This window comes from Macrobrachium nipponense, chromosome 9, assembly GCF_015104395.2.
Source record: "Macrobrachium nipponense isolate FS-2020 chromosome 9, ASM1510439v2, whole genome shotgun sequence".
Taxonomy (NCBI): domain Eukaryota; kingdom Metazoa; phylum Arthropoda; class Malacostraca; order Decapoda; family Palaemonidae; genus Macrobrachium; species Macrobrachium nipponense.
The window spans coordinates 95,401,543-95,428,636 of record NC_061110.1 but is presented as its reverse complement, the minus strand read 5'-3'; the positions used below and the strand labels follow the sequence as shown (position 1 = coordinate 95,428,636).

General features: G+C 41.6%; 2 protein-coding genes across 2 annotated transcripts in view; one reads left to right on the top strand and one right to left on the bottom strand.

Annotated features, from left to right (window-relative positions):
- The window catches only part of LOC135218491 (U6 snRNA-associated Sm-like protein LSm8), a 67,872-nt gene extending 66,310 nt beyond the window's left edge, over nt 1-1,562 (bottom strand). Inside the window, exon 1 of the mRNA XM_064254838.1 lies at nt 1,394-1,562. Coding sequence (XP_064110908.1) covers nt 1,394-1,424 — 31 coding nt within the window. The 5' untranslated portion in view covers nt 1,425-1,562. The remainder of the gene's footprint in view (nt 1-1,393) is intronic.
- A 4,558-nt stretch (nt 1,563-6,120) lies between these two features.
- Nucleotides 6,121-27,094, top strand: part of LOC135218661 (zinc finger CCCH domain-containing protein 15 homolog) — a 77,100-nt gene continuing 56,126 nt past the window's right edge. The window contains exons 1-3 of the mRNA XM_064255108.1: nt 6,121-6,311; nt 10,115-10,325; nt 21,451-21,551. Of these exons, the coding sequence (XP_064111178.1) occupies nt 6,231-6,311; nt 10,115-10,325; nt 21,451-21,551 (393 nt within the window). The 5' untranslated portion in view covers nt 6,121-6,230. The remainder of the gene's footprint in view (nt 6,312-10,114; nt 10,326-21,450; nt 21,552-27,094) is intronic.

Here is a 27,094-nt window from a genome sequence, read left to right as displayed (position 1 = left end):
CAAACCAAATCCAAAGTGATGGTACTGCTGTATACATCGTTATACTACCACCATTATAATATACTCTATAAATTAATGAAGCTTACCTTAAACTGTTGGTTGATAAAAATGTGCTGGTGCTTTGAGGGAAAACGTGAAGCTGTTGCAAGGTTCCCTGACATGCAACTTAAAGTAGGAAGTGGCCAGGTACCCGACGACCACATTGCACTGCAAACAATCGGTAGGAAATCGAAGGTCTGTCAAAATTAATGCCAGAAGGGCCAGCCACTACCTCTGCCATAGGTACAGGAAGACAAAATGCCGTTTTTTGCTTCATTATTCGAGTATTCAGTCAAACAAGGATACCAGTGGACACTAGACAGGTAACTGTATTACTCCGCTGAAATGCAGGTGAAACTTAGTTTTCGACTCAAGTCATTCGTAATTGGTTATGAAACCCATGACGTCATAACGATGTCACACCTCTCAGCCAATAATGAGTAACTGGAACTGCTTTTGTTTGCGTAAGAAAGTAAGTTAGAGGGCTCATTAAAAGTAAACATTACCGTAGAGGAAACACCTCTCCCGACTTAGGAAAAATTCGAGGTAAAAACTTAATCTTTTTTTTTCTCTGTAAGTATGCATTAGCGACAATAATGTATTGAGAAGAAGTGTTTTGTTATCACGTGCTTTACTCGGGAAAAATATCAATATAATAGATTTCCCATAATGGTTGAAACTAAAATATTACCAAAGTACATTATAATGCGTCCTGACATCGGAGATGGGCATCAGACGCGACTTGTTGGTGAGAAACGGAGCAAAAGACCTCTACTCTGGTGTCAGGACGTGTTATAATGTACTTTTCTTGGGGTTGTACACATTGATCGTACATGGTCCACCCCTGTACCATGCGGTTTTTTACCCTAATATCAAGCCATAACAACATAGAGAAAAAGCAATAAAAGACTAGCTAGGTATAGGTAGCTACCTAGTAGGTTAGTATTGTGGAAACTGTAACTAAGGGGTAAAAACCAAATCCTCCAGTGAAGTGTATAAGAACTGCAAAAGAGTGGTTAATGGGGTGGAAGGGGGAACAAGAGGAACCAGTACCCTAGATTAGGTTAAGCTTTGGAATGTTAGATTAGGATGCATCCCTGATACCTAGCTGGCTACTCCATGCTACTATTTTCATGCCGTAAAAATTTTTGGCAGATTGTTAATATTAATAAGTATTAAATGCGTATTTTTAACGTAAATATGAAGGGTAACAAAAACAAAACGTATTAACGATTCTAAATGAAAGAAGCATGCGGAAAAAATCAGGCCTGAGCTACCTATGGTTCCTGTCTTGGGGCAAAAAGTAGTAATCTATCTTATATTTAACCTTTCTTTTTGCTACGAAAAAGGATACGATTAACATAGCTTTCCAGAGCGTTTGCCATGTTGTTACTCGGAAAAGGCTTCAGACGCAGAAACTATCCCTCCGAATAGACGTACAAGACGCTTCCCGCTTGAGTAGTAGTAGTAGTAATAGCGGTGTAAGTAGTAGCATTAGTTGAGACGTACCTTTAAAACGACTCATCCGTTCATTATAGTTTGTGACTGCGTTTGAGTTTAGTTTCTTCTGTGATAACATATCAGTTTCACTCCGACCGATAACTGTGGAGAGTGAATATAATCTATTACTTAGTCTTTATCATCTTAGTATGACAGGTTCACAGTGCCATCACGAAATGAACCTCACAATATTGTATGTTGCTCTCTCTTTAAACTTTTGGTTATGGGTAGAGTAGTAGTAAGTGAAACCGTCATATCTGAAACTGGTAAACACAGCCTTGTCACATACTATACCTAATTAGTTGTAAACAGAATTTCATTTGATAAATATATGTTCACCATCGCAGCTGCTATTTTGAGAAACTTTCAAAAAGTGTGCTGTTGTATTTGAAATTATAATTTTATAAATGTAATAATAGGTAGTGAATGGCATTGTATAACCGGTGAGACAGGTTGTCGTAAATGTTATAGTAAAAAAGAATGGATGAGAATTTATGAATATTTGATAGAATATACATATATTAGAAGTCACTTTCGTTCTAGGATAGACCATCTTTATATGAAAAAAAAAAAAAGATTTTGCCTGTGCATCTTAAATATACCTCGATGCTGGTTTCGTCATAATACATAACTAAATGTATTCTTGAATAGTTTCAGAACCTAAGCATTGAAGAAAGGTTTGCACTTGGAAGTGCTGAACCGTGAAGGGAATTTTAATAACTATCAAAATAACATTTTATATATGTGGCCGTAAACAGAACGGAAAATGTAGCAAATTAAACATAGCTGCATAATCAAAAACGATATCAACTTTCCTCTAAGGAAATTTAATGTGGTATTAGGTTCTATAATCAGTGGTTCCCGTAGGAAGGTAGTGCCGTCAGTGCACCACATGCAGTGGACTGTATGCATTACTTAAGGTTCTTTGCAGTGCATTCGGCCCATAGCTACAACCCATTTTATTCCTTTTACTGTATCTCCGTTAATATTCTCTTCCTTCCATCTTACCCTTCACCCTCACCTAACAAATTTGTAATAACTTTCAGACCTTTTTACTGTTATTTTCCGTTTCAGCGCTGAATGGCCTTACAGGTCCCAGCGCCTGGGTGCTTGCGTAAATTCTATATCATATTCTGTTCTTCCAATCATTGGTGATTGACCTGTCTGGTATCGTTTTGTAATAAGAACACACTTATGGTCAGATACTGGTAATTATAGTAGATTCACATCACCCGTGCATCTAATGTCTAGGCCAGTCCCTTACGGCGCACCTGATTGGCTGTTGATAATCCAATGACAGGGCTGGAAACTCTCAGTCTCTCGAGAAAGTTTACATAGGCAGGATGAATGTTCCACCTTTCCTGATGGATACGTCTTTCAAAAGTATCCCTCAGGAGAGGTGGAACATACGTCCTTCTTATGTGATCTCTCTCGAGAGAGACTGAGAGTTTCTAGCCCTGTGATTGGCTTATCAACAGCCAATCAGGAGCATCGTAAGGGACTGGCCTAGACATCAAATGCATGGTTGATGTGAATCTACTAAAGTATAATGTCAGTTCATTCATCTGTACCCAACAATGAAATAGGTTACTCTCGATGTTAACTGGATGTCACTTTTGAGTGATAGACGTAATATGAAATGTAGAGAAAGGACACAGAGTCAGGTAAGGTGTTGAGTTCGCCTCTCAGTGGGCTGTCACCCAGGCGAGGAAGCAGTAAGCACTAGAGCCCAACAAAAGTATGGTGGAGTTACATTATACACAAAATTATACTCGTTCTGTGAGCGCTTTGAGAAAAGAACAAAGCAAAACTAAAGTAATCAAGTGGGATAGATGCTATCGCTTTTTACTGTACTTCCATTCATAATCTTTTCCTTCCAGTTTACTTTCCACCCTCTCCTAACAAATGATTTATACTGCAGCTGCGAGGTTTTCTTCCTGTTGCACTGTTCAAACCTTTTTACTTCAGTTTCAGCGCTGAATGACCTCATATGTTCCAGTGCTTGACCTTTGGCATGAATTCTATTTTATTCTGTTAGAGGATATCTCGTACAGAATCAAAGATTATACAGAAGAGATGCCTCCCCCTCTTGCTGATTATGTATGAGAGAAAAAGAAAAAAAAGGAAGAGTCGCGTGCACTAGCACCGGCTCCTGTAGGACAATCATTAAAAGGAAAGATGGCGCTGTCATCTGCGAAGCAGGCGAGAGATTACCCTTCCCATTCACCAAGGAATCCTGTTACCTGTAGAGTGTAGCCTTTGGGGAAAAGCCCACTTGTGCCCGATGAAGTGCACAGGGTACTACTGGAGGAACCAGAGTCACTTCCTCAGGGCCAGAACGGTCAAGGATAAGAGCTATGAATTCAAGGAAAAGTCTCTTTAGCACTACTTGATGTGGTTCTGTATGCAGAGGACCATCAGACCCCACAGAATCCATTCTAGACCTATACTCTGTTTTTTTCTATCTGTCCATCCGCCTGTGGTGGTCGCGCATGGTAACACTGCGTCCTGGGCTTTAAAAGTTACGCTGTGTGTAACTTTTAGGTAAATAAAAAGACATCTTGGTGTACATTTGTAACTGAAAAGTGTTTTAATAATTTACTGTATGCGAATTACACCGTTAATATTCGAAATAGGATATTATTTAAAGCCCGGGACGTAGTGTTACCATGCGCAAACACCACAGGCGGATGGACAGATGAAAAAAAAAAAAAAAAAAAAAAAAAAACAGAGTATAGAAGGACCCTCCACAGCAGTGGGAGGTCTGCTTTGCCAACCTGACCTTGTACCTGTTTGCAAAATCATGACTGTCCAGACTATCAAGTGGTGATCGTAATGCACTGCGAACGACCAATGACTCCCATCCTTAACCAGTAACAGAACTAGACTAGCCAGAACTGCTCCTTGCCCTTGGTGAACACGCATCCCTTGCAATTCAGAACTTATAATTTGTAGGGCATCTCCAATCTCCATTCAAGTTGTATTTCCATTTTTTTCTTGACGCACAAAGTTTAGATTCTCTACACGTTCTCACTCATCAAAACTTCACCGGACACTTTTACTAAGGTCATGCATCTACTATTATTTCTTGTAGGGGTAGTACATGCCTTTAGTAAACCTCACGTGTTGCATTGTAGGAATTACGAAAGTCGTTTGCAGTGGCCCTTCGACCCATAGATCATCCTTTTTTCAGCCTTTGGCTTTATCTCCTTTCCACTTTCTTTCTTTGGTCTCTCTGTCCAACCACTCTAACGCCCTCTTTTCACAATCTTAAGCACTTAATAGCTGAGTGTACCCCAGTACCTGGCTTTGTTTTGTTTTTGTTTGTATGGTGTTTTTACGTTGCATGGAACCAGTGGTTATTCAGCGACGGGACCAACAGCTTTACGTAACTTCCGAACCACGTCGAGATTCGTGACCTTCTATCACCAGAAATACACACCTCTCACACCTCAATGGAATGCCAGAGAATCAAACTTGCGGCCACCGAGGTGGCAGGTCAAGACCATACCGATCACGCTGCTGAGGCGCTTGTGCCTGGCTTTGTAGCCGAATCTACATGCTAGATTAGTTAATTCCTAACTGTATGATTGCAACAACCTTACCATTTGGCATCAAATATTACGGCCACCTAATTCAGTTTAACATCCTCATATCCCTATTTACATTTGAGTCTGTTCATTATGCTTTTTATGACTACAAAAATGATAATTCAGTTGAATAGGGATGCACTGTATTATGATATTGCCAAGCACTGAGACCACTTGAATATGTAAACGAGTTCAGATAATGACCAGGCTATCCAGTCTCAATGGTCTTGGAAGGTCAAGTAGAATAAAAGTACGCACATTTAGCAGCAAAGTTATGGTATTCATTAAATGAAACGTAAGGAAATGTACTTTAAAATTCTGTCCCTGTTTGGTGATGCGGCGTCAGCTAGGTGAAAATGGAAATGTAAATGAGTGTAATGAAAATTTGGTACTACTGGTTTCTATCCAAGTTCACCATAGGAATATGAAACAATTAACGTAAGTTAACGTTAATGGTGCTTATTCTGTCGCAGGACAAGGAACGGACTAACAAAGATGGAGGATATCGCGCGACTGGCATTGCGGTGGAGATTCATAAACTACTCATATTGAGCCTTCCATTTCTGATACGTCAGCTCGACACTCTACGGTACGGTATTGTGCATGTAATGATAAACAGAGATGCGTTTTCTATCACAGTAAGTATATCTTAACATTTTAAATTTATATATTTATATTAATTTTATTTGAAAAATTATTTAAATGATAATTATATATATTTAATATATGATTGGTGCCTAAATATTAGTAGTTTTGGTAAAAAGCGGCATTTTTTCCCTACCTGTATTTTCGATCTATGTCAAACGTAGCCAACGATGGCCAATCTTAAAAAAAAATTACTTACGGAAAATAGTTCTAATAATCTTAATTTACGATAAATTACAAACTGAAGAATTAGAGACTTATTTATTAGTTTAGATTTACAGCACCTCACGCAACATTTCTCCCTATGTCGATATTATTAGGCCTGAAGGACGTTTCGTACTTCCTCTTCTCTCCTGTCAGCATTGCTCGTCAACCGATTCCCGAGTCCTCGCAGCTGATGGACACGTTGTTGTTATTGTTGTCATAATTTCGGACACTGGTTAAATTAATGCAACGATGCCTCCCAAAAATGGCCAGAAGGCAGGGGCTACTCAGTCCAAGAAAACGGAACAAAAGAAAAAAGATAAAATCGTCGAGGTAAGGTTGGAGGTTTTCGCTTTTGGTAGGGTAACCGAGTGACCTGCTGCAGCTGGTCTTTCTCGGCGAAATTTGGAGTCAATGATGACCATTAATTACAGCTTATGTCACCAGGAACCTTTGGAAAAGATGTAGGCATGCTTTTAGATTGTAGGGGAGTCGACTGCGCTGTCAAGTGACCACTATATTAAAACCTGAATTCAAGTGACCATATTGACGTTTGACTTTCACGGTAGCCTAGACATTTTGAGATCATCTTGCCCGGACCAAAGTTAAAGTTAGCCTGCCTGTCTGTTCTCCTCCCCCAAATTCCTTCCATAGGGTAGTGTGCAGATTAGGGAAACAGTGTTACTTGTGGGGGTCCAAGAGCCCGGAGCCCCTCCCTGTCAGGTCAGGAGACAAACCTAGGAAAGTTTAGGAACATTTACACTGGTTTCTCACACCCACCCGTCTCCTTGATTTCCCAAGTAGCCTAAATTTAGGTCCATCTTATCAGGTTAGGTGAGGATGTTTTATTGTATTTTCCTCTATGACATTAATGGGGCACTCTAAGTCAGGTTAAGTGTTGGCCATTACTCTCCCGTCCAGGTAAAGATTTGGCAACGTAACTTAGGTTAGGAGGTACCTAGCTTATTTGGATACACCCCATTTTGTCACATCCGGTTTGTCACCACAAACATATTTTGTCACCAAGAATACTCCATTGTGAAATCTGTTCTATCACCATTAATCCTGCTTCCCTTAGACTGCGGTAATACACCTCCAACCTTAGGGTAAACAACTGCATGGCCTGGATCAACTCACCGACGATCACGGCATGCCACCCTCCGAAAAAGTACTTATAACGCATCCTGACACCGGAGATGGGCATCAGTCGTGACTTCTTGATGGTGAGAGACGGAGCTAAAGACCTCTACTCTCCTTTCGAAGTAAGTATTTTCTCCAAAGTTAGAAATTAAGGCCAAATTTAAAGCATTAAACAGAGGGTAGTGAAAAGGGTGTCCAACGCAGTGCAAATCTCGCCAAAACGCTTTCGAAATTTTTACTTGCGCTTAAATATCTTAGAAGATCTAGATGTTTGTGGAGTCGCTTGTGTCAACAAACTTCCCATTTCCTGTGATAAATCCGCACACCACTTGTACCCATAGATGCTGGGGCACTTTCATCATAACAATTGGAACACTGTCCCTAACCACAATGTTTTTAAGGAAACTACTGTTTTGGTAGAGGAAGACGACGAAGCGTGCACTAGATAATTATTTAAATAAATAGTAAAACATCAATATTTTCCATATTTATGATGATTAATTTGAAAATACTTGTTATTGAAAAAGTAACTCGATTCCGACTCAAATTTAAGTAATTATTTTTCGGAATTAGAACGTTCTTTTAAGTCCTGTATTATGACGTCACAACATCTTGACTTTCGTACCTATTGTAGATGAATTGCTATACTCAACTTTTTTGCAGAACAGTTTACCAGTTATTCATGCAGATTGTTATCAGCTACGTATTCATGTAATTGTTATAATCGTAATGCACATATATATCTTTATTATTTACTTTTGGGATATATGAAGATGTTTTACTGCCAGATTACCGCCGTAGTGTGATGCAATCGCTTTCGGTCCCTGGGCCTCTGTCTGTTTTCACACCATAAGAAATTAATGGGGCTGAATTTGCAATGACCAGAAAGTCGTTAACAGAGGAAAGTTAGCATTGAGGGGCATATGTTTTGATTGAGAAAAATACAAATTTATACAATAGCTAGCTTGTAAAAAATACTTGATTACAAAAAACTTGATTGACAACTAAGCAGCATACCTACTATGGGTTTCAGAGACAGTGCAAGCACGTTTTTTGGCAATATTTCTGTAACGAACACTCGTATCGGATTGAGGTTTTGCTATAGTGCATTACACCCAGTGCCGTAATTTATAAGGGTATCGTGAATCACTAATCGTAAAGAATAACGACACTTGTCTTATCACCAAGAGACAAAAACTCCATTATCCAGAAATGGATACGAACACGTGTAAAAAGCTCTCCTACCCTCCCCCCCCCTCCACAGCCACCCCTGTCCTTCCTTCCTTCGCCTTCCTTTCTCTCTCGGTTGCCAATTGGCATGTGTTCTCCCTCCAAACTGGGTATAAGACTTACATTAAATGTGGAAATTGGTGAAATTAGCCTTTGTATTGAAAGTAGATATACATAAATGTTGAAGCAATTTTATCATTGCATTACTATGACAACTAGAATTCATGGAAACAGTTTATAATAATGCATTGACGTATGTGTGAAACTCCACTAATGTGGCAACGATGATTTTGCCATTCTTAGCATCCAAACTTTAAAGGTTACATTTATTTCTGGCATACAGTTATTAAAGATCAAAATACTAATATAGACTTAAATAAATGAAAAGTGCTAGAAAAAAAAAAAACATTATAGTAATCCACTTATCCGTAGTCTGCTCTGCTATGGTTTTTGGCAGCCAGATGTACGACAAGGTTAGAAACATTGGATTGTATCCTGTAATTTTTCTGGGTAATTTGGTTAATAAAAAGGGGTAATAGACATGAATTAAATAAACATTTTGAAATAACAAAGTAAAGTTGAACTAAATAATGAGTAAAGTAAACAATTAAGGGAATAAAACTTTGCAGTGTCGTCGTCTGCTGCTCGTAACTGTGTTTGTGGAGTGCGCGCATAGGAACCAGGAACAGCAATGTGGAGTGAATTAAGACCAAAATGTGTATAATAACAATCAATTAAGCACTGTGGAGTTTCAGTTGTGATGGCAGTAAGGATAAAACCACCAGTTACAAGGTAAAAATGAATTCAGTTCAAACCATGACCCCGGGAATAACAAGTTTCATACTTTCACTAATATAGGCAACAAAATGTTGTTTTATTGTGCTGATTACAACTGCAATCTTTAGTAAGATCAATAAACATTACATATATATGCTAACATTGTTCAAATGAGTGCTGGGAAGGCTGGGAAAGATGGTGTCCATCCGTGACCAGACCCGTCCAGCCACACGATAGCCGCCATATTGGATTTCAAAACTGCCTTGAAAACATATTTTACGAAGAGCATCACAGGCTTATTTTAGTTTGTATGGGGCTTTCATATATCACATTATGTTGATGAAACTTCAATCTTTTGAATGGTATGCTTAGAGTTGTAAATGTATTCTTGTTTCACCAATTAAATATCGAGTGAATAAGACCTGTCCAGCGTGATGATGGTGGATCGTCCGTGATTGTTTACCCTATATTTTTTCTCGTGTTGTAAGTCGATATTCACTAATTCTGGCGTTCACTACAGTATTTTTATGGGTTTAGCATTCTGCTGAAATTATGCTACATTGTTAGATGAATGTAATACTGTTAAACTGATAACTGTCTTTATCCTTCAAAACAACTTAATGTAAATATGCTATATTGTATGACAAATGTAATAAACTGTAGCCCATGTAGCCAAAAGAGAAGATTAGGTTACTGACAGGTGAATACAGCACCAAAGCTATATGAGAGAGTGGATTTGAAATCGGAAAATGCCTGCACATCATATAGAAATCGAGGACAAGTGTATTGTTTTGAAAAATATCTTTTTGCATGTACGTAACATGTTAAAAGTTTAAAGTACTCTTGATTCACTTTCAAGGCTTGAATGAATAAGGAAAGAATATTTGTTATGAAAAGTCTTACATGTGTGCAGACAGTCTTTTTGTTTTTATATCAACAATTTGTCATTAAAAAGGAATTTTGGAATTTTAAACATTTTATTCTTGCAGGACAAGACTTTTGGTCTGAAAAATAAGAAAGGTGCCAAACAGCAGAGATTCATTCAACAAGTACAACACCAGGTGAAATATGGTGGCAATAAATCAGCTCGAGAATTGGAAAAGGAAAAAGAGAATCTGCTGAAGAAGAAGGAAGATAAGAAGAAGGAGCTGGCAGAAATAAATGCCCTCTTCAAGCCTGTCCAGCAGATGGCTGGCAAAGGTAAGTTGTGAAAATTTATAGGGAGGTCAAGTGGCCATCATGACTTGATGACTTTCATAGTCAGCATTGTGGGCCTAACTTGCAGTAGAATTTATTCATGATAACTTTTAAATTTAGTATTATAGTAGATCTGTATTCTCAGATGTACATATTAATTCCCTGGGAGGTTATATATACCCCTACTGTATTAAACGTACCCTTTCAATAATACACAACACTTTTTTTTTGTCTTTGTTCATGGTGCCTTAAGCAACTTGCCAATTAAATACTTTATTGTTCATATGAGACTACCAACCTTCATTATTGGTTTGGATCTACCTTTAGCTAAGTCTGATTTGGTGCTGGAAGCTTGGCAACAAGGTTGTTAATGGTAGCAGATACTGCCCATTCATGTCTGTATCAAAATTACTTGGCTACTGCAGTCTCCATATGTCTTCTGCTACTTTGGTCACAGAACCAACTTGATTTTGAAGTTTTATTTTGCGGGTGATTTTTCAGAATATCAGATTTTAGAATAACAAGGATTTTATTTTTCTTGATTTGGCGGCCTGTTTTTTCAAAATTTCTCAAACATCCTGAACCACAAAATCTGACACGCTAAAACATTACCAGATTCCCAGAAATTGTTTAGTTGAAACAAAATATTGAAGTGTCTTAACATAATTGTTTCAATATATCCCAAACAATATTTCAAATTACAAACTTGCTAACAAAGGAACAAGATGGAGTTGGCCCTCCCTTCCCGACTGACCTTCAGTATGACTGCTAGGAGTATACTTTTTTCTCACAGGAATACAAACCATTTTTTCATGTAGGATTATTCCGGTGTGTGAAGGGGAATAGGTCATTGAAACTTGGCAGCATGGTAATTGATTGGTGGTAGGTGCATTATTTGGAAGAAAAGGGAACGGTGAAGGTGGGGAAAGATGTAAGTGGGGTTTTGGCAGCTTTATGTCCTTGTTTTTGGTGTAACCAGTTTTACTCTGGATTGGTGCTAGGAGTGTGCTGGGTGGTCTCCATGGTAGAGAGATTCAACAGCAGCAGAGGAAGGCAGAAAGATGTTTACCAGAATCTTGGAAGGGGATCACTCTGCCTTTGTAGACATGACTCTATTTGCTCCATCCTTTCAGGGAAGCAGCTGAATGCAGGTGGATTAATGTGCTAGCTTGCTAGTGTTTGATCCATGGATACACAAATCTGCTTGTTTTTTGGGGGCTGATGGCTATGTGTGGGTGAATGGGTGGATCAGTTATGTGTGTGTTTACTCATTTAGCTTGGGTATTCCATATGGAGCCACTAACGACTTTTAGGTTAAAATGGCATTTGTTCTGAGTTACCTTCCTGAAGCACATGGTTGCAGCATGGAGCTTGGTATCTTGAATCTCAGCAGACAATTCTTCTTCTTCAGGAGCTTTGTTTGAGACCAGAGTGGTTCTTTAATTTGCTACTGCGGCTCTGGCAGCTCCTGCTGCAACTCTTGTTTGTTATGGGGTATCTGTCTTGACTTTGTCCTTTGTGGTTACAAGTAGTCAGGGAACCCCACTCTCCTCATCCGCCAGCCTTTTCACCCACTTTGCCTTTCCTGTTTCTAGATCAGTGGATATCCAGGAGGAAGGCTCAGAAGGGAACCCTCTGACCAGTGGATATTCAGGAGGAAGGCTTTCATTTTAGTCGAGCAGTCTTCTAGAGGAATTGATGTCATGTACATGGGGCTCCTTCCAAGCCATCAGGTGAAATTTTTTTTAGATGCTTTCAGGAAGAAGGGGCCACATTTGTCTTGGTAATCATCAACTTCTTTATAAGATGTCCCTTGACGTTACCGACTTGGTTGACACTAGCAGCTCGCCATTTTCTTGAAAACACCAGTCTTGTGGAAGCTGAGTTTGTCTTCTCCCTTTTCTAACCAGCTTATTTGAGTGATCTTCAGTCTTTAGAAAAGAAAGGACCTGGTGTTGTTCTTGTCTTCTGGTTCACAGGATTCAAAGTTGCAGCTACCCATTATTTTTTGAGAAGGTGCCATACCTGCTGGCTCACTTCCTTGGTCCTGTGGCTTTCCTTCCTGTAGGTGGGTAGTGCCTTGTGCATCTCATGTGGTGCATTGTAGGCATTACTTAAGGTTCTTTGCTGCATGTGTTTGACCCCTAGATGTAACCCCTTTTGTTACTTTTACTGTACATCCATTCATATTATCTCTTCCATTTTACCGTCCACCCTCTCTTAACAATTATTTCATAGTGCAACAGGGAGGTTTTCCTCCTGTTACATTTTTCAAATCTACCTACTCAATTTTCTTTCCAGCACTGAGTAACCTTAAAGGTCCCAGTGTTTGGAATTTGCCCTAATTCCATATTCAATTCAATCCTGTGGCTTTCCACAATCCTTTGTTGTAGCTTTTTCAATATAGTATTGATAAGACAAGAAAGTATCCTGCTTAAGGGGGCCGGCCGGAACCCTTATATATGGGGGTATAGGGCAAAAAATGCAAAGTCATGAAAAAATTCATCGAGCTTCATATGGCAATTGAGAATACGTATACGAAATATTTCGTCAAAATTCCTCTTACTTTCGTAGTTACAGGGTAATTAGTTAACGTAACTCAATAAGCCTAAAACATTGATCCGTACAAGAAAATGCAATATTTCTTCTATTATCGTAAATTTTGATAATTATTGTCAAAGAAATTGGGAGAAATGGCATCTGTAGACATTCCCCGAGTCGAGAAGGGAGACTTTTCACTTCAGTCAGCTACCAAGTCCAACCATCAGTGCGAGCACAAATTTCAAGTATTCTACACGTTCGATTTCACCTCTGACATTCGCTTGCTTTTACGTATGTTTATGTATCTTTCAGCAAGAATTTCATCATGCCAATGAGGAAAAGGCAAGGAAAACATCTCGCTAACATACAGATGAAGAAAAATCGCTCAAGTATCATTACAGAATATCATAATATACGCGTAGTTAGTGAAGAGAGAGGGGAGGGTTGCCTGACAGCACACGTCACACTGTGCCCAAGGCTACGATCTTTGAGCAAAGAGATCTTCATTTATGATAAATAACAAAGATTTGTTTTTTTAATACCCAAAATGGAATATGAAATTCATAATAATCATGTTTGTTCATGAAACTTACCTGTCAGATATATATATAGCTGTATTTTCTGAAGTCCGACAGAATTTAAAAAACTTCCGACACACGCAGTGGTTGGCTAGATGGTTAGTACCCATTCCCGCCGCTGGGAGGCGGGTATCAGGAACCATTCCCATTTTCTATTCATAATTTTTCTGTCGCCGGTGCTGAAAACACCTGTTTTCAGTACCTCCGTCTTAGGATTTTGGAAACTTCATTGCCGCTAAGTATCCTAATTGTCTTTTGATTTATTTACTTGGATTTGTGGCTAGGCATACGCTATCTTAAATTGATTTGAATTTGATTCATTTTTGCATAAGATATCTGAATCTAGTTAGGCTAGTTTCAGAGGGTGTTATCTGCAAAGATAGGGTGTGGCTACCGAAAGCTTCGGTAGATCCGCACTTGGTATGCACGAGGGGTTTGGGTCTTGCTTCTTTGTTGAGATTTGTCATGTAAGGAGTGTGAGACTTTGTCTATTCCGTAAGGAAGACGTATGATTCGTATGTACGCAATTAATCAGTAAACATGTCTAATTCCGTAAGGAAAAAGTATGATTCGTATGTACGCAATTAATCAGTAAACAAAAGTCAGGGTAGTGAACCTGCTAACCTTCCTGTAGACTTTATTTTGCCTAACCCTATAGTATGGCCTACGGGTTATGAATATGTCTGCGAGAGGTGATCGCTCTCCTTCATTGTTGTGAAGAGTGCTACTTCTGTTATTGTTACTCCTAACCCTGTAATGTTGCCTTCGGGCCCTAAAACAGTGTCTGTAGAGGTTATTGCCCTTTTCTCTTATACTCTTTCGTTTTGTAACTTAGAATCGAAAGTGCTTGCTTTAGAGAGCAATAGTGAAGTGGCTAAGTGCAGTGACAGTGCCCCTTGTGTAGTGGAGGGTGCGTCAGATCGGCCTTATAACGCCTCTAGGTCTAGACCTCTGTCGGACTCCCAGGACAGGGAGAGGGCATGTCGAAAGCCGAAGGAGGGTTACGAGGAACCCCCACCGATCTGGCGTGCCTTCGGCAGTTTTCTGATGAAAACAAAATCCCCAGACTGCCAAAGTTCGTGCACGTGCACGAATCCTGAAGGATTGCTTCTCGTCCTCCGAGGCGTCCTCCCCGCGCAAGGGTTGGAGCTCTTGGAAGGACTCGCGCCCTCTAAGAAGCTTTAGAGAAGAGGACGCTTCACGTCCTCTCTCTCGTGCAAGGAGGAACGTCAGATCCGCCCCATAACGCCTCTTAGGCCTGGACCTCTGTCGGACTCCCAGGACTAGGGAGAGGGCATGTCGAAAGCCGAAGGAGGGTTACGGGGAACCCACATCGATCTGGCGTCCCTTCGGTAGGACCTGTTGACGTTTCCCAGGCTGCGGAAGATCGTGCACGTGCACGAATCTCGAAGGACTCGCGCCCTCTAAATAGAAGCTTTATAGAAGAGGACGCTTCACGTCCCCTCACTCTCTCGTTATGCGTTTCAGCGAGAAGTAAGAAGGCGAACGTCGCCTGATCACGTGTACGTCTTTCCACCGAGAAATATGAAGAAGGCAGTTTCTCTCGCTTGTTTTGACGCCGGTCAGGAGCGTGACGATTTTCTGCACGCTTCTTTTGACGCTCGGCTTGAACGGGACGCTCGGATGGACGCCAGGCGCGCGCCAGTGGACGCCGAGCGTCCTCGCCAGTGGACGCCGAGCGCGCGCCAGGACGCCGAGCGTCCTCGCAAATGGACGCCGAGCGCGCGCCAGCGCACACCAGGTTTGTCTCCTGGCTGAACGTTTCTGTTGAACTCTTCAGACTTCAAGCTCTTGTTTAAGATTTGAGCCTCAAGAATGTGAAGTAAGCAGTGCTTCGGAGGAAGCTTAAAGTGAACAGACAACTTCGTCTTCGAAACCCAGCAAGACCTCGGGTTTCGTGAATTCAAGAGGTCTCTGTCAATATTATATTGCTTTTCGCAAAGGTGGATGGAGTTAAGGAAAGCTCAAGGGAAGATCTCGTTTTCTCTACCGCAGTCAAGACTTTGCGATAAGGCAGTTACGGGTTATGTAAGGCTCGACGTCTCGGCGACGTTCAGTAGGATTCTTGCAAAGGCATTCATCAAAAGGACGCTTTTCAGGAAAGCGCCAAGACAGGACTTCCTTTGCCACCTTTGCCATACTGCCAATAAATTTTAAGCTTTAGCAGGCATTAGTTGTGATACGGGAGAGGAAGCTGGTTGGAGAGTTTCTTCCTCTTCCCAGGATAATTTTGCAAGCTTTTTAGCCCATCTGAAAGGGTTTTTCAGATGATAGATTTTGTTAGTTTCTAGTCGGGGGGACTACGCTGCCGAATTGAACATCGTCGTTCTACCTGCCGTAAGCCCTGTCTCTTTAACAGGATTCTTGCCCCTTTCTCGTTTGAGACGGGAATCGGAAAAATAAAATGCTCGACTTCCTGGATTACGTTTTGTCAATTCAGTGACTTTCCCCCATTGACAATATACTATCGTTTTGTCAAGTAAGTGGGTATCCCCTCATTGACAAAATATCTCTTTGTCCCGTAAATGGGTTAGTTCTCATTGACAAACATCTCTTTAACTTGATATTGCGTAAGCGAATAAGCTCTTATTGACAAGATTCGGAAGAGCTCTCATTCATCATCGCAGACTCGTACAAGAAATAGACTTGTAGACTACGTCAATGAACGCTATGTCCAATAACATAAGAAGCTTGAGCTGTCTGCTTCGATTCTTCTAAGTTTTGTTCATGAAACTTGCCTGTCAGATATATGTAGCTGTATTTCCGAATTCAGCTATATATATGTCTGCCAGGTAAGTATGAACAAACTTTATTGTGATATAATAAAATATTTTGCCTTGCGTTATTTTTCTACTGGTTGGTTCAAGTCATACACGCTTGCTGTAGTTACCTCTTCGGATGGCAACCGAGAGTCTATTGTCCATTATTTTAAGGACATTTAATCGTTACTCCCTGCAGCCTTCCAGGAGTTTCCGATTTATCTTTTACCATTGTATGGTAGTGTTCTGACGACACAAACGCATCTATATATTTAGCGTTTTCTGTTTCGCTTAATATACCAGCTTGAGAGTCTCTTTTTGCTCAAAAAATAACGGACCTATTTCTTCGTAGAATAGGGTAGATGGCAACCCAGACATAAAGTTAGAGACGACGTTCGTAAGCTGCTGGCTGCTGCTGTATCTGACTGTCCAAGTTCCAACCGAGCCAGTAACAGATCGTGCGCTGTCATGCGCGGTAGGTTACGTCTCTCTCTCCTGCGGGATTGACTGACTAACCGTATCTCTGTTGCTGGCGGTTACGTCTCTCCTGCGGATTGACTGACTAACTGTATCTCTGTCCTACAATCACGGACTTTAGCCTAAGATTGAGGGGATTTCTTACGTGAATGAATAAACGTTGCATTCGTTTTGCCTTAATATGTTCAACAGAGTTATCTCAATCCTTTCGGTGCTCGTTACCGCACGGTATAGAACTACGAGTCTACCGCAACATTGCACTTTTATATGCTCTCCTGCTTAGGCAAAGCGCAGCCTTATAGGGAAGTAAGCATACTCGGGGAGGAATGGATGAGCTTGCTGGGGACCATTTCCTTCCTGAAGAAGTTTGTTTTCCCCGAATAGACTGCAATTCAGACCACAGTTTTTCCTACCGGGAAACTGAAAATATTATCAGATCTAGGAATTATTCTGAACATCTCTCAGTGCGTCATGATAGAAAGAAGGTGCCGGACATCTGGATAGTGTTTCAGATGTCCTGGATCTTAATCTGAAAGAAGTAAATGTAATTCGGTCGTCCCTCCAGTCCTCGAAACGAGTTTTTGGAACCAGTGGTCCACATCAACTCTGATATTCCACAGCTCTCTCATATCTTAAGAAGTATCTTTCTCTCGGTCCCTGCTCGAGTTTACGAGAAAGAGCCTATTATAACAACAGGCGTAGAATGTAACGATCCTCTAGAGGTTCGTTACAGGATTGCAAAAGTCTGTACGAATCGTCTCGATCGACGGCAGCAACTTTTGACTTCTGAGTGGAATCTTTCTTTAGAAGTATGTTGAGAGTTGTGGAGACTTTAGGGACGCCCTTTCATTCTTCTCCGATATGTTGAGGACGAAGAGGCTTCTTCTTCTCTGCTCCCTTTTTCTCGATCCGGGATCGGTACCATTAAATGCCATCCTATGATATTAAACGGGGATGGATGTTTAGTCCTCTTTTCCCCTTTTTCAATCGCTTAGGAAATGTAATGAGGATTTATGACGTCACAGGGAGCGACAAATGACGCTGATCGCCCCATGTTGGCCTTCAGGATCCGGATTTCACAGAGGCCACATCCTTCCTAGTTCACTTTCCAAGGGGACCTTTTCCGAGAGAGTCGGTCGACTCTTAACTCGAAAGGTACCTATAACCTCTCCGCTCTGAGTCTGACAACGTTCAGACTATCGAGATGTTGACAGGAATAAGATTACGTCTTCCATTTCCGTCTGAAGAATGGGATAAGCTGGCAGTCACAACTATTAAAGAAATACGCAAATATGTTGTTGACGGCTTTTGGGCTCAGAGATTTGCGTCTGTCAAACAACAAAGCCCTTCACGATCGTTTGAGTTTCTGTGGAATCTCGAAACTCGCTCACCATCTACTTTTTGTCTCACCTTGTTTTCTCGGAGTCAGACACTCGTGCGAGATCAGGCGACATATAGTAGCCCTGAGTTTCTTGTTGACGAAGTCGGTTGCGTTTATACACCCCCGATGATCGTGTAACATGAGACCAGGTTGGACTGTCAGGCAATTCTTCCTTCGGGACTGAATCGCCTTTTTGCTCCTTGCTCCTTTCTCCTGGCACCAGAAGCTCGAGTCAGGAGTTGATTCGCTGACGACGTTGGGTTGCGTTGATACACCCCAAGGTTTGCTTAGATTGAATCGCCCAGGCAGTCCAGACACTCATCCTTCAGCGAAGAATAGTGCCTTATGGTCTTCAGGGTACAGCCTTGCTGTCCTTGATTCGTCTGACTGGTCAACTGGTCGGTCACCTGACTTTAGTACAGACGGACTGACTGTGCATGTCCAGATCGAAGCTTTCAATATGGAACTTAGACGTAGTCTGAAGTTCTTGATGTCAAAGCATTCGAACCTCTCCTACCTGTTAACTTCTTGCATGTGATCAGGAAGGCCTTCTTCTAAACCACCCTAGATACGACAAAGAGGGTTAGTGAGATTTTAAGCCATCGTCACAAGTTTTGGCTTTAGAGAAACACAAGGCGGTGTGCTCTCTAAGCCTTTCGTTGTGGCCTAAGAATGGAAACCCGTTTTGTCCTTGGGGCCAGGAGCTTGGAAGAACAAGGATGGCACAAGTTAGCTGGGCAGGAGCCAGAGAGAGTCCTGTGCCCTGTCAGGTCTCTCAAGTTTTTATCTACATAAAACTCAAGAAAGTCGAAGTCATTCGGGCAATCTGCCAGTGTTCCGAAAAAGACCAGACTTGGCCCATATCGAAGAACACCCTGGCTTTAGTGTTAAGGAGTTCTTTCCAAAAATGCTCCTTCATTGTGTTTGCACAAAGATTTGAAATCTTTTTTATCTGAATGCTCACGAGGTGAGGGCGCGGCCTCGGAAGCATTTCAACAGAGCATGGCACTCAGCAACATCCTGAATACCATGTTTTAGCGAAGCAACTCTGTGTTCACTTCACACTCCCTGCGAGATGTGAAGATGGCATATGAGATCTGCTGCTCGCTAGGGCCATACGTGTCTGCAGACACAATCTTGGGGGCAAGAAGTACCACTCATCCTATCCTGTAGAAAATGGTTAGGAAGAGCTCTTAATTTAGTTGTTGAGTCGCCGACAACGGCGACTTCTTAACTCTTAAGCCTTAGTTAACACACCTTAACTTTGGCTAGGTTGGTCAGGTGGTGATATATATATTTATATATATATATTTATTTACTTCTTAGCCCTCATGGTATGGTCAATATGGTCTAGTCACATTGTGGTCACGCCCCCGTTGACAGCGATCCATCTGGACGTGCACCAGCTTTATAGGTCTCTACCTCGCTGGCAACTCTAGTAAAGCAGAAGCAGACTTGGGTGACAGTAATCACGAAGTCCGCTATGCTAACAGGTGGAACCAAGATGTAAATCATCTGCATGCATTTGTTTCCCAAAATCCTTCTATTCTGTCCCTTCCCACCTCCAACGGTGGGATTCAGCTATATATATATCTGACAGGTAAGTTTCATGAACAAAATGATATTGTTATGATACAATAAAGTTTGTTCATACTTACCTGGCAGATATATATAATCAAGTACCCACCCACCTCCCCTCAGGGGACAGTGGAAATAAAAATTATGAATAGAAAATGGGAATGGTTCCTGATACCCGCCTCCCAGCGGCGGGAATGGGTACTAACCACCTGGCCGACCACTGCGTGTGTCGGAAGTTTTTTAAATTCTGTCGGACTTCAGAAAATACAGCTATATATATATCTGCCAGGTAAGTATGAACAAACTTTATTGTATCATAACAATATCATATTTATGATAAATAAAATAGTTTTGGTTTATTAATACACAAAAAAGAAATATATATTCATAATAATCATTATTTATTAACATTGTCTTTATAGAAATCGTATCTCAAAACTATACTCATTGACCTACAAAATCTATCTTCTCACTTATTTTTAAAGCTATAACATTGGAATTTGGTATATAACTCAGAAAGACATTATAGAACAATCAAATAGAGCCCTTTTTTCCAATTTTTGTTTCGTCTTTTTTTTTTTTTTTTAATCTTTTTTCTCCTGATGTATAGGGTTTATTTTTTTTACCATATTGAAAAATTCATATCTAGCAAAAAAATGACTTTTAGAAAAAATACTCCTCATTTGATTGGAGATCTACATCAGGTCTATATATGGTGGTAATCCTAGGTTTTAATATTAAATATCAAGGGAGGAGATAAAATTTGAAAAATGGTTATTTTCGGGATAAATCGCCCTGCCGTCACAAAACCGAAGATCAGAGGGAAAAATCATATGTGGTTTGGAGATGTCCCAAGTCACCTTATTAAGTGGTATGAATAACAAAGTCCTGTCCTTGAAAAATGGCATTAGCCGGCCGGCCCCATTAAGGTTCGTGGCAGACATAGGTTGCAGAAGGGTGTGATGGATGTCAAATCTCTTCCATTCCTTTGTGTCCTTAAACTTTAGGCTGCCCTAATTGTATTCATGTTGACCAGCCCGAGAAGAGCCTTTATTAGGCTTAGAGGTCAGGATAAACTAATTCTTTATTTACAATAATAATGTATTCATGTTGGGTGAGTGGATGCAGACGTACTACACAACTTGAGTCCCTAGCTAAAGAATAGGCCTGATAACGTTTTCTCTCATCCTCTCTCCTACAAGGGGAAGATAGTCTAGAGCATTACTGTTTATTAATGGATGATGATTCTGCTACCCTGGATGCCTACCAACCTGGGTATCCTGTTGTTTTCCAGGAAAGACAGGTTTCTCCTTAGTGTTTAGTGAAGGATAATTTGACTCGGGGGGGAACTGCGTTTTATCACAGGACCCTATCAGCCTTTCACTTTTGGGGTCATGGGAACCAGCCTTCCGTATTTCAGTAATACTAATCATTCCCTCACTTGTCCTTGTATCCAAAGGGAAAGGTGATTGGATAACTACAGGGGAGTGGTCATTGCATCACTGCTCATCTACCTGCCACCATTGACTACCTGTTTCCAAGTTAGAAGACTGAATCACCTTTTGCTGATGGTATGTCCATAGAAACGACTTTGGGTTTATATGTCTAGGAAAAATGCAAGTTATCTTGAGTTTGTAAAAAATGTATAGGAGAAATTTTTATAAATCTTGCCTGAATTAAGCCATGATTAAAGGTCTTGTTAAACTGCTGTTCAGTACTGTATTCAAAATGCAAATGGCTATTAAGAACATATGTGCATATATTCTTCAATTTGATAATGCTTTTTTCCCCAGGAACGGATCCAAAATCAATTTTATGTGCGTTTTTCAAGCAAGGAACTTGCACAAAAGGAGCTAAATGTAAATTTTCCCATGATTTGACTGTTGAACGAAAGGTAGGTCTGGCAGAACATTTTTATATACATTATTCAGACCAATTTTTCATATAAATTGTCTTTGTTCCTATGAGAATTGAAGCTTTTAACTTATTTATTGATTACCTTAAACACTAGTCTGATTGTTGAAGCTTTTAACAAGGTAGATAACTAGAGGCCAGTGTCACTTTCTTTGTTCATCTTGCTGAACAGGGGTCTTTTGATCCTCTTCACCATGGCTATAATTTAAGTTTACTGAAATATTTCTTTGAATGATTGATGACTTTGGCTTGTTTGGTTTTTATTATAGCCATGACAGTTGTAAGATGCTGATCCCCAATGATTTCCAACTCATAAAAATGATCAGCACAGTTTGGGGGGGAGGGAGGTGCGAAGGATTTTGTGTATGGCTCATGTCCTCTGATATTGGCCTTTACTCTTACTTTTTTTACTGGCGTAAGTCGGTGTGTTTACAGGTAGTTGTCGACTTACGACCGCAGTTGGTTCCGACCAACCAGTCGTAAATCGATTTGGACGTAAGTTGGCCAATGTTAATTTACCGAAAGAATATTAGGCTAGCCTATCCTACCCTAGGGTAATCAGTAGTACCATCTTTACATCTAGGGTAGCCTAGCCTATACTACACAGCATACTTTATACATCTATGGCATAGTCATTATTAATTTCAGCAAATTCTCTAGGTTCAATGCATATTTGCTCATAATAATTCAGTACAAAGAGAAATTGAGTAACATTTAACAAGTTAGCCTCGCGTATACATATGATGATGATGTTATCATGTACGTACATATATCGTACGTATATTTATGATACAGTAGCCTAGCCTACAGTATACTACTGCATATTATACAGTATAATTCAGTAATTTATTAGCTAATTTTGGATGTTCAATGCACTCTGACTATGATATCATAGAAAAGAAAAAATTGGACACAAAATGGGAATCAGATTCGGACCGACATCGGTATTACTTACCTAATTGAGCGATGTCAGGCTGCTTTAGTTAATTAATTTTGCAATTTTTTTTTTTTCTTTAGACTATCATATTTCTTAGTTATGATTTCTTTAAATTTTTATACCATTTGTGCCATCTTTCTACACATCACATCATGTCATAGGTTACGTACTTTTGTGACGTTAAAGTCAAACCCGTTTCTCTACACATCATACTGTTTCTTATTGCTACGTTTGTCAGGTTTGATTCAAACACTTCTTGCTACAGTACAATTGGTTTATTGTGGAAAACATACAAAAATATAAAATACAGATGCAAAAAAAAAAAACATACGTATGTACATACAAAAATACAATTGAAAACTAGTACATCAAAATTAAAAACTTATTGACTGCTGGCATCACTGGTGCTTGGCTGTGGGTCGTCGGCATCATCAGCTGGGGCAACACTCAGTGTGGCGGGAGGAGTTGTTCGTTTTAAAAACATGGTTTCATACAGTCAACTTACCTGTCAGATATATACATAGCTAAGACTCCGTCGTCCCCGACAGAAATTCAAATTTCGCGCCACTCGCTAACAGGTAGGTCAGGTGATCTACCGGCTGCCCTGGGCGGCCAGGACTAAGGAACCATCCCCGTTTTCTATCATATTTTCTCTGTCGCCGGGGTGGTATCACATTTTTGCTATTACCTACCTGACTTAGATTCTTATTTCATCCTTTGATCATCGTTTCTCGGCTTTTTGGTGACGTATCTGGATCGTGTTTTTTGGCATTCCGCTACTGTGGACCTGTTTTGGAATTGCCTTTTTTTGGATTTTTTCTCAGTAATGTCTGGATTCAAATGTGAGTGTGAGAATGTGTGTGAATGTAGGCTGCAGGGTGAGGATACCGAAAGCTTCGGTTGATCCTCACACTGTATGTCGTAAATGTAGGGGGTTTCAGTGTTTCTGCTAATAATACTTGTCATGAATGCGAGGGATTAAATGCAGAAGAGTGGAAGACTTTAACTTCTTATTTGAAGAAGTTAAGAGAGGGATAGGGTTAGACTCTGGAAAGGTGTGAGTTCAAGGCTATTGAGCCTTTTACTGAATAATTATTTCTAATCCTAATGATTTAGATTCTCCCTATGTGTCTAATTCACAAAGTGTACTTCGGAATCGGCCTCGGAAATCGCCGATCTGGAAAGCTACTATCGAGACATGAAGTCCAAAATGGCGGACTTACAAGGTAAGGCTAGTGAAAGTGAGCATTACAGGTGAAGTGAGTTCTCCCAGTGTTTGTGGAGGGGTGTTTGATCGTCCTGCGACGCTCCAGGCCTAGACCTCTTCCAAGCTCCCATGCCCAGAGGAGAAGGAAAGTCGAAAGCCTTAAAGGAGGTCGTGGGGAATCCCCAACGGTCAGACGTCCCTTCAGCAAGCTCTGTTTCGTGGCAGGCTGCTCAAGGGCGCTTTAGAAAAAGCGTCCTTCGTGAGTGGTTTTCTTTTCAATCCTCTCCCTCTTCCCTCACCTAAACGAGGGTGGAAGGAGTCGGATTTATCGAGGCCTCTGAAACGTCATTTGAAAGAACCCGAAATTGATTCGAGACCCAGAGCGTTTCTCAGATGACGCTCCCTCTTCTATTAAGAAGGCGAAGGTGGCGTCAGCGTCACCCGACGAGGACGCAGAAGTACCCTTTCCTACTTCTCTCCCCCGATTGATGACGAAAGGCGTCATGCAGTTGACGGTTGGGAGAAGCTTCAAGGAAGATTATCATGGCAGTACAAGAACAATGGCCCTATCTGTGGGAGTTTTAGCGCCTCGTAGGAAGACGTTGCGCTTCCAATCAAGAAGTCTCGTCCTCTCTCCCCTGCTAAGCGGAGAAGCGTCATGCAGACGTGAAGCTTCTAAACAAAAATATCACAAAAGCTTCGGGTTCGAGAGCGAGATCGGTAGCTTACGAAAGATACGTAACGCCAGAGAGACGTGAGACGTCTTTTAGACATGAAGCGTCTTTGAAAGCTGATGGTAGACGCGAAGCTCCAACCAATATTTTGGCCCAAGTTAGTAGCGCCTTTTGAGAGCGGAGCGTCTTCCAGGCGCGAGGCGTCATCCGGACGTCAGCAGCCAAGTAAGCGGGAGGCGTCAGCCAGGACGCTTGGCGGACGAGAAGCGTCATCAAGCGGGAAGCGTCTTCTATTTATGGAGAGAAGCCTGAGCTTTGGCGGCCTTCCAGGGCTATTAAACGCGGGGAAGAGGAAGGAATATCATTCCCTTAGCCCCTCTCCTATTAGGAGTTTTGTCTCCTCCAGAGGAAGAACGTACAGAGTTGGGAGCGGAGACTCATTTAGATCCCAAGTTAGAAGTAAACTCGGACGAGAATATCAAGGAAGAGAAGGACTGTCGAACTATAAAGTTTTGACTGCCTTGCTTCTAGAGGAGTATGGAGACGAATTGACTCCTGCCTGCGCCTCCTCTCCGCGCGCTCTGTTTTCGAGTGCTAAGACGAAGAAGTCTTCGTCTTTCTCAAAATGAAGCCCACCATTTCAATGAAGAGGGCTCTGCAATCCTTAGACTCTGGATGAAGTCTAAGAAGGACTTAGTAAGAACGGTCTTCTGCATGCCTCCAGCGAGACTAGCTGGTAAAAGAGGCATTTGGTATCAGACGGGAGAGAATATGGGTATTGCTCTTCCGTCTACGTCAGAAGAGGACTTTTCGACCTTAGTTGACGCTTCACGTCGACAAGGTCTGAACTCGGCACGTATTACGTGGGGCATTTCTGAACTGGACCATCTCCTCAAGGGATCTTTCATGTATTGGAGTTTTCAACTTCTTAGATTGTCCCTTGGGGTGATGTCCAAGAAAAGCCCATGATTCTGAAGGAATCGAACCAGAAGCCCTTTTGTGCATATTGTCTTGTATAGACAAAGCGGTGCAGGATGGCTGTTTGAAATCTCCTCTTTGTTTGGAGCAGGTCTTCTAAAAAGAGGACGGTATATGGTGCCTTTTAAAACCAAGGCAGTCTCCCACGCTCAGAGGGCAGCGCTGCTGTATTCGCCTTTGGGTCTGACTTTTTGTTCCCTTCTCAGTTGGTGAAGGACATGCTCGTTCATTAACTGAGAAGGCGACTCAGGACCTTCTGACGCAGTCAGCAAGGAAGAAGAAGCCTGCTTCTACACCTGACAAGAAAGGACCGAGTACATCGGTTCAGCCCTTTCGAGGTGGCCCTACCTCCAGACCTCCCGCAAGAAGGAAGGCTCCTGAGAAGAGAGGTAGGTCTGCCTTTCGTCCCTTTAAAAGGGAAAGTGAAGCTTCTCTCCTCCAAGCACCAGTAGGTGCCAGGCTCCTGGGGTTTTGTGGAGGCCTGGACACTTATAAACGCAGACGCGTCATCGTTGTCTGTAATAAGGAAGGGATATCGTATCCCTTTCCTGAACACTCCTCCCCTAAACGTCAATACCACGGGAACTAACAGCCAAGTACAAGGATCCTGTGCTGAGGGTATACTCTTCGATCGATGGTGGAACAAAATGTGGGACAAGAGAGCGATAGAACTAGTACTGGATCAAAACTCCCCGGGGTTTTTTACAATCGCCTCTCTGGTTGCGAAGGCCTCGGGAGGCTGGAGACCAGTACTAGACGTTAGCTCTCTGAACAAATTTGTTCGGAAGGAGAAGTTCTCGATGGAGACTTCTGCTTCAGTCCCTTGCGTCATTGCGACAAGGAGATTGGATGGTGTCTCTAGATCTCCAGGACGCCTATTTTCACGTCCCGATCCACCCTTCATCCAAGAAAGTACCTCCGTTTCATGACGGGGGAAGGATCTTTCAGTTCAGAGCTTGTGTTTCGGCCTGTCCACAGCTCCAACAGGTCTTCACAAGTGATGAAGAATGTGGCGAGGTTTCTTCACTCAAGGAGTAAATCTCTCTGTATCTGGCGACTGGCTCATCAGGGCCAGATCAGAGAGACAGTGCTTGAGGACCTGACGTTAACTTAGATCTGATCAAAGCGTTGGGATTTACTCGTAACCTCGAGAAGTGCAGCTGACCCCCAGACAGAACTTAGTCTATGGGATTCGGATGGATTCTCGGGGTTTTTCGAGTATTCTTCGAAAGAGAGAATCGCAAAAGGTTTGCAGATAGTCTCTCTCTTCTTAAGGAAGGAAACATAACGTCGGCGAGGGTATGGTTGAGCCTTCTAGGGACCCTTTCTCGCTCGAACAGTTCTTCCCGCTAGGAAGACTTCCATTTACGTCCGCTTCAATTCTTCCTCAAGAAGTCTTGGAGTTGGAAAACTGGACAACTTTCGGACGCCTTTCCCATTCCAGTGGAGATAAGACCGCACCTGGAATGGTGGTTGCCCCCTCTAGAAGAGAACAAGGGATCTCTCTAAGGACACAGAACCCAGACCTAGTGTTGTACTCCGACGCGTCGGAGACAAAGGTTGGGGAGCAACATTAGGCTCGAAGGAGGTGTCAGGCACCTGGGAACCAGCGCAGGTGCTTGGCACATAAACTGCAAAGAGCTCTTCGCCTGTGCATCTGGCTTTGAAGAGTCTAGAACCTCTGGTGTCGAACAAAGTAGTGCAAGTAAACGTGGACAACACCACGC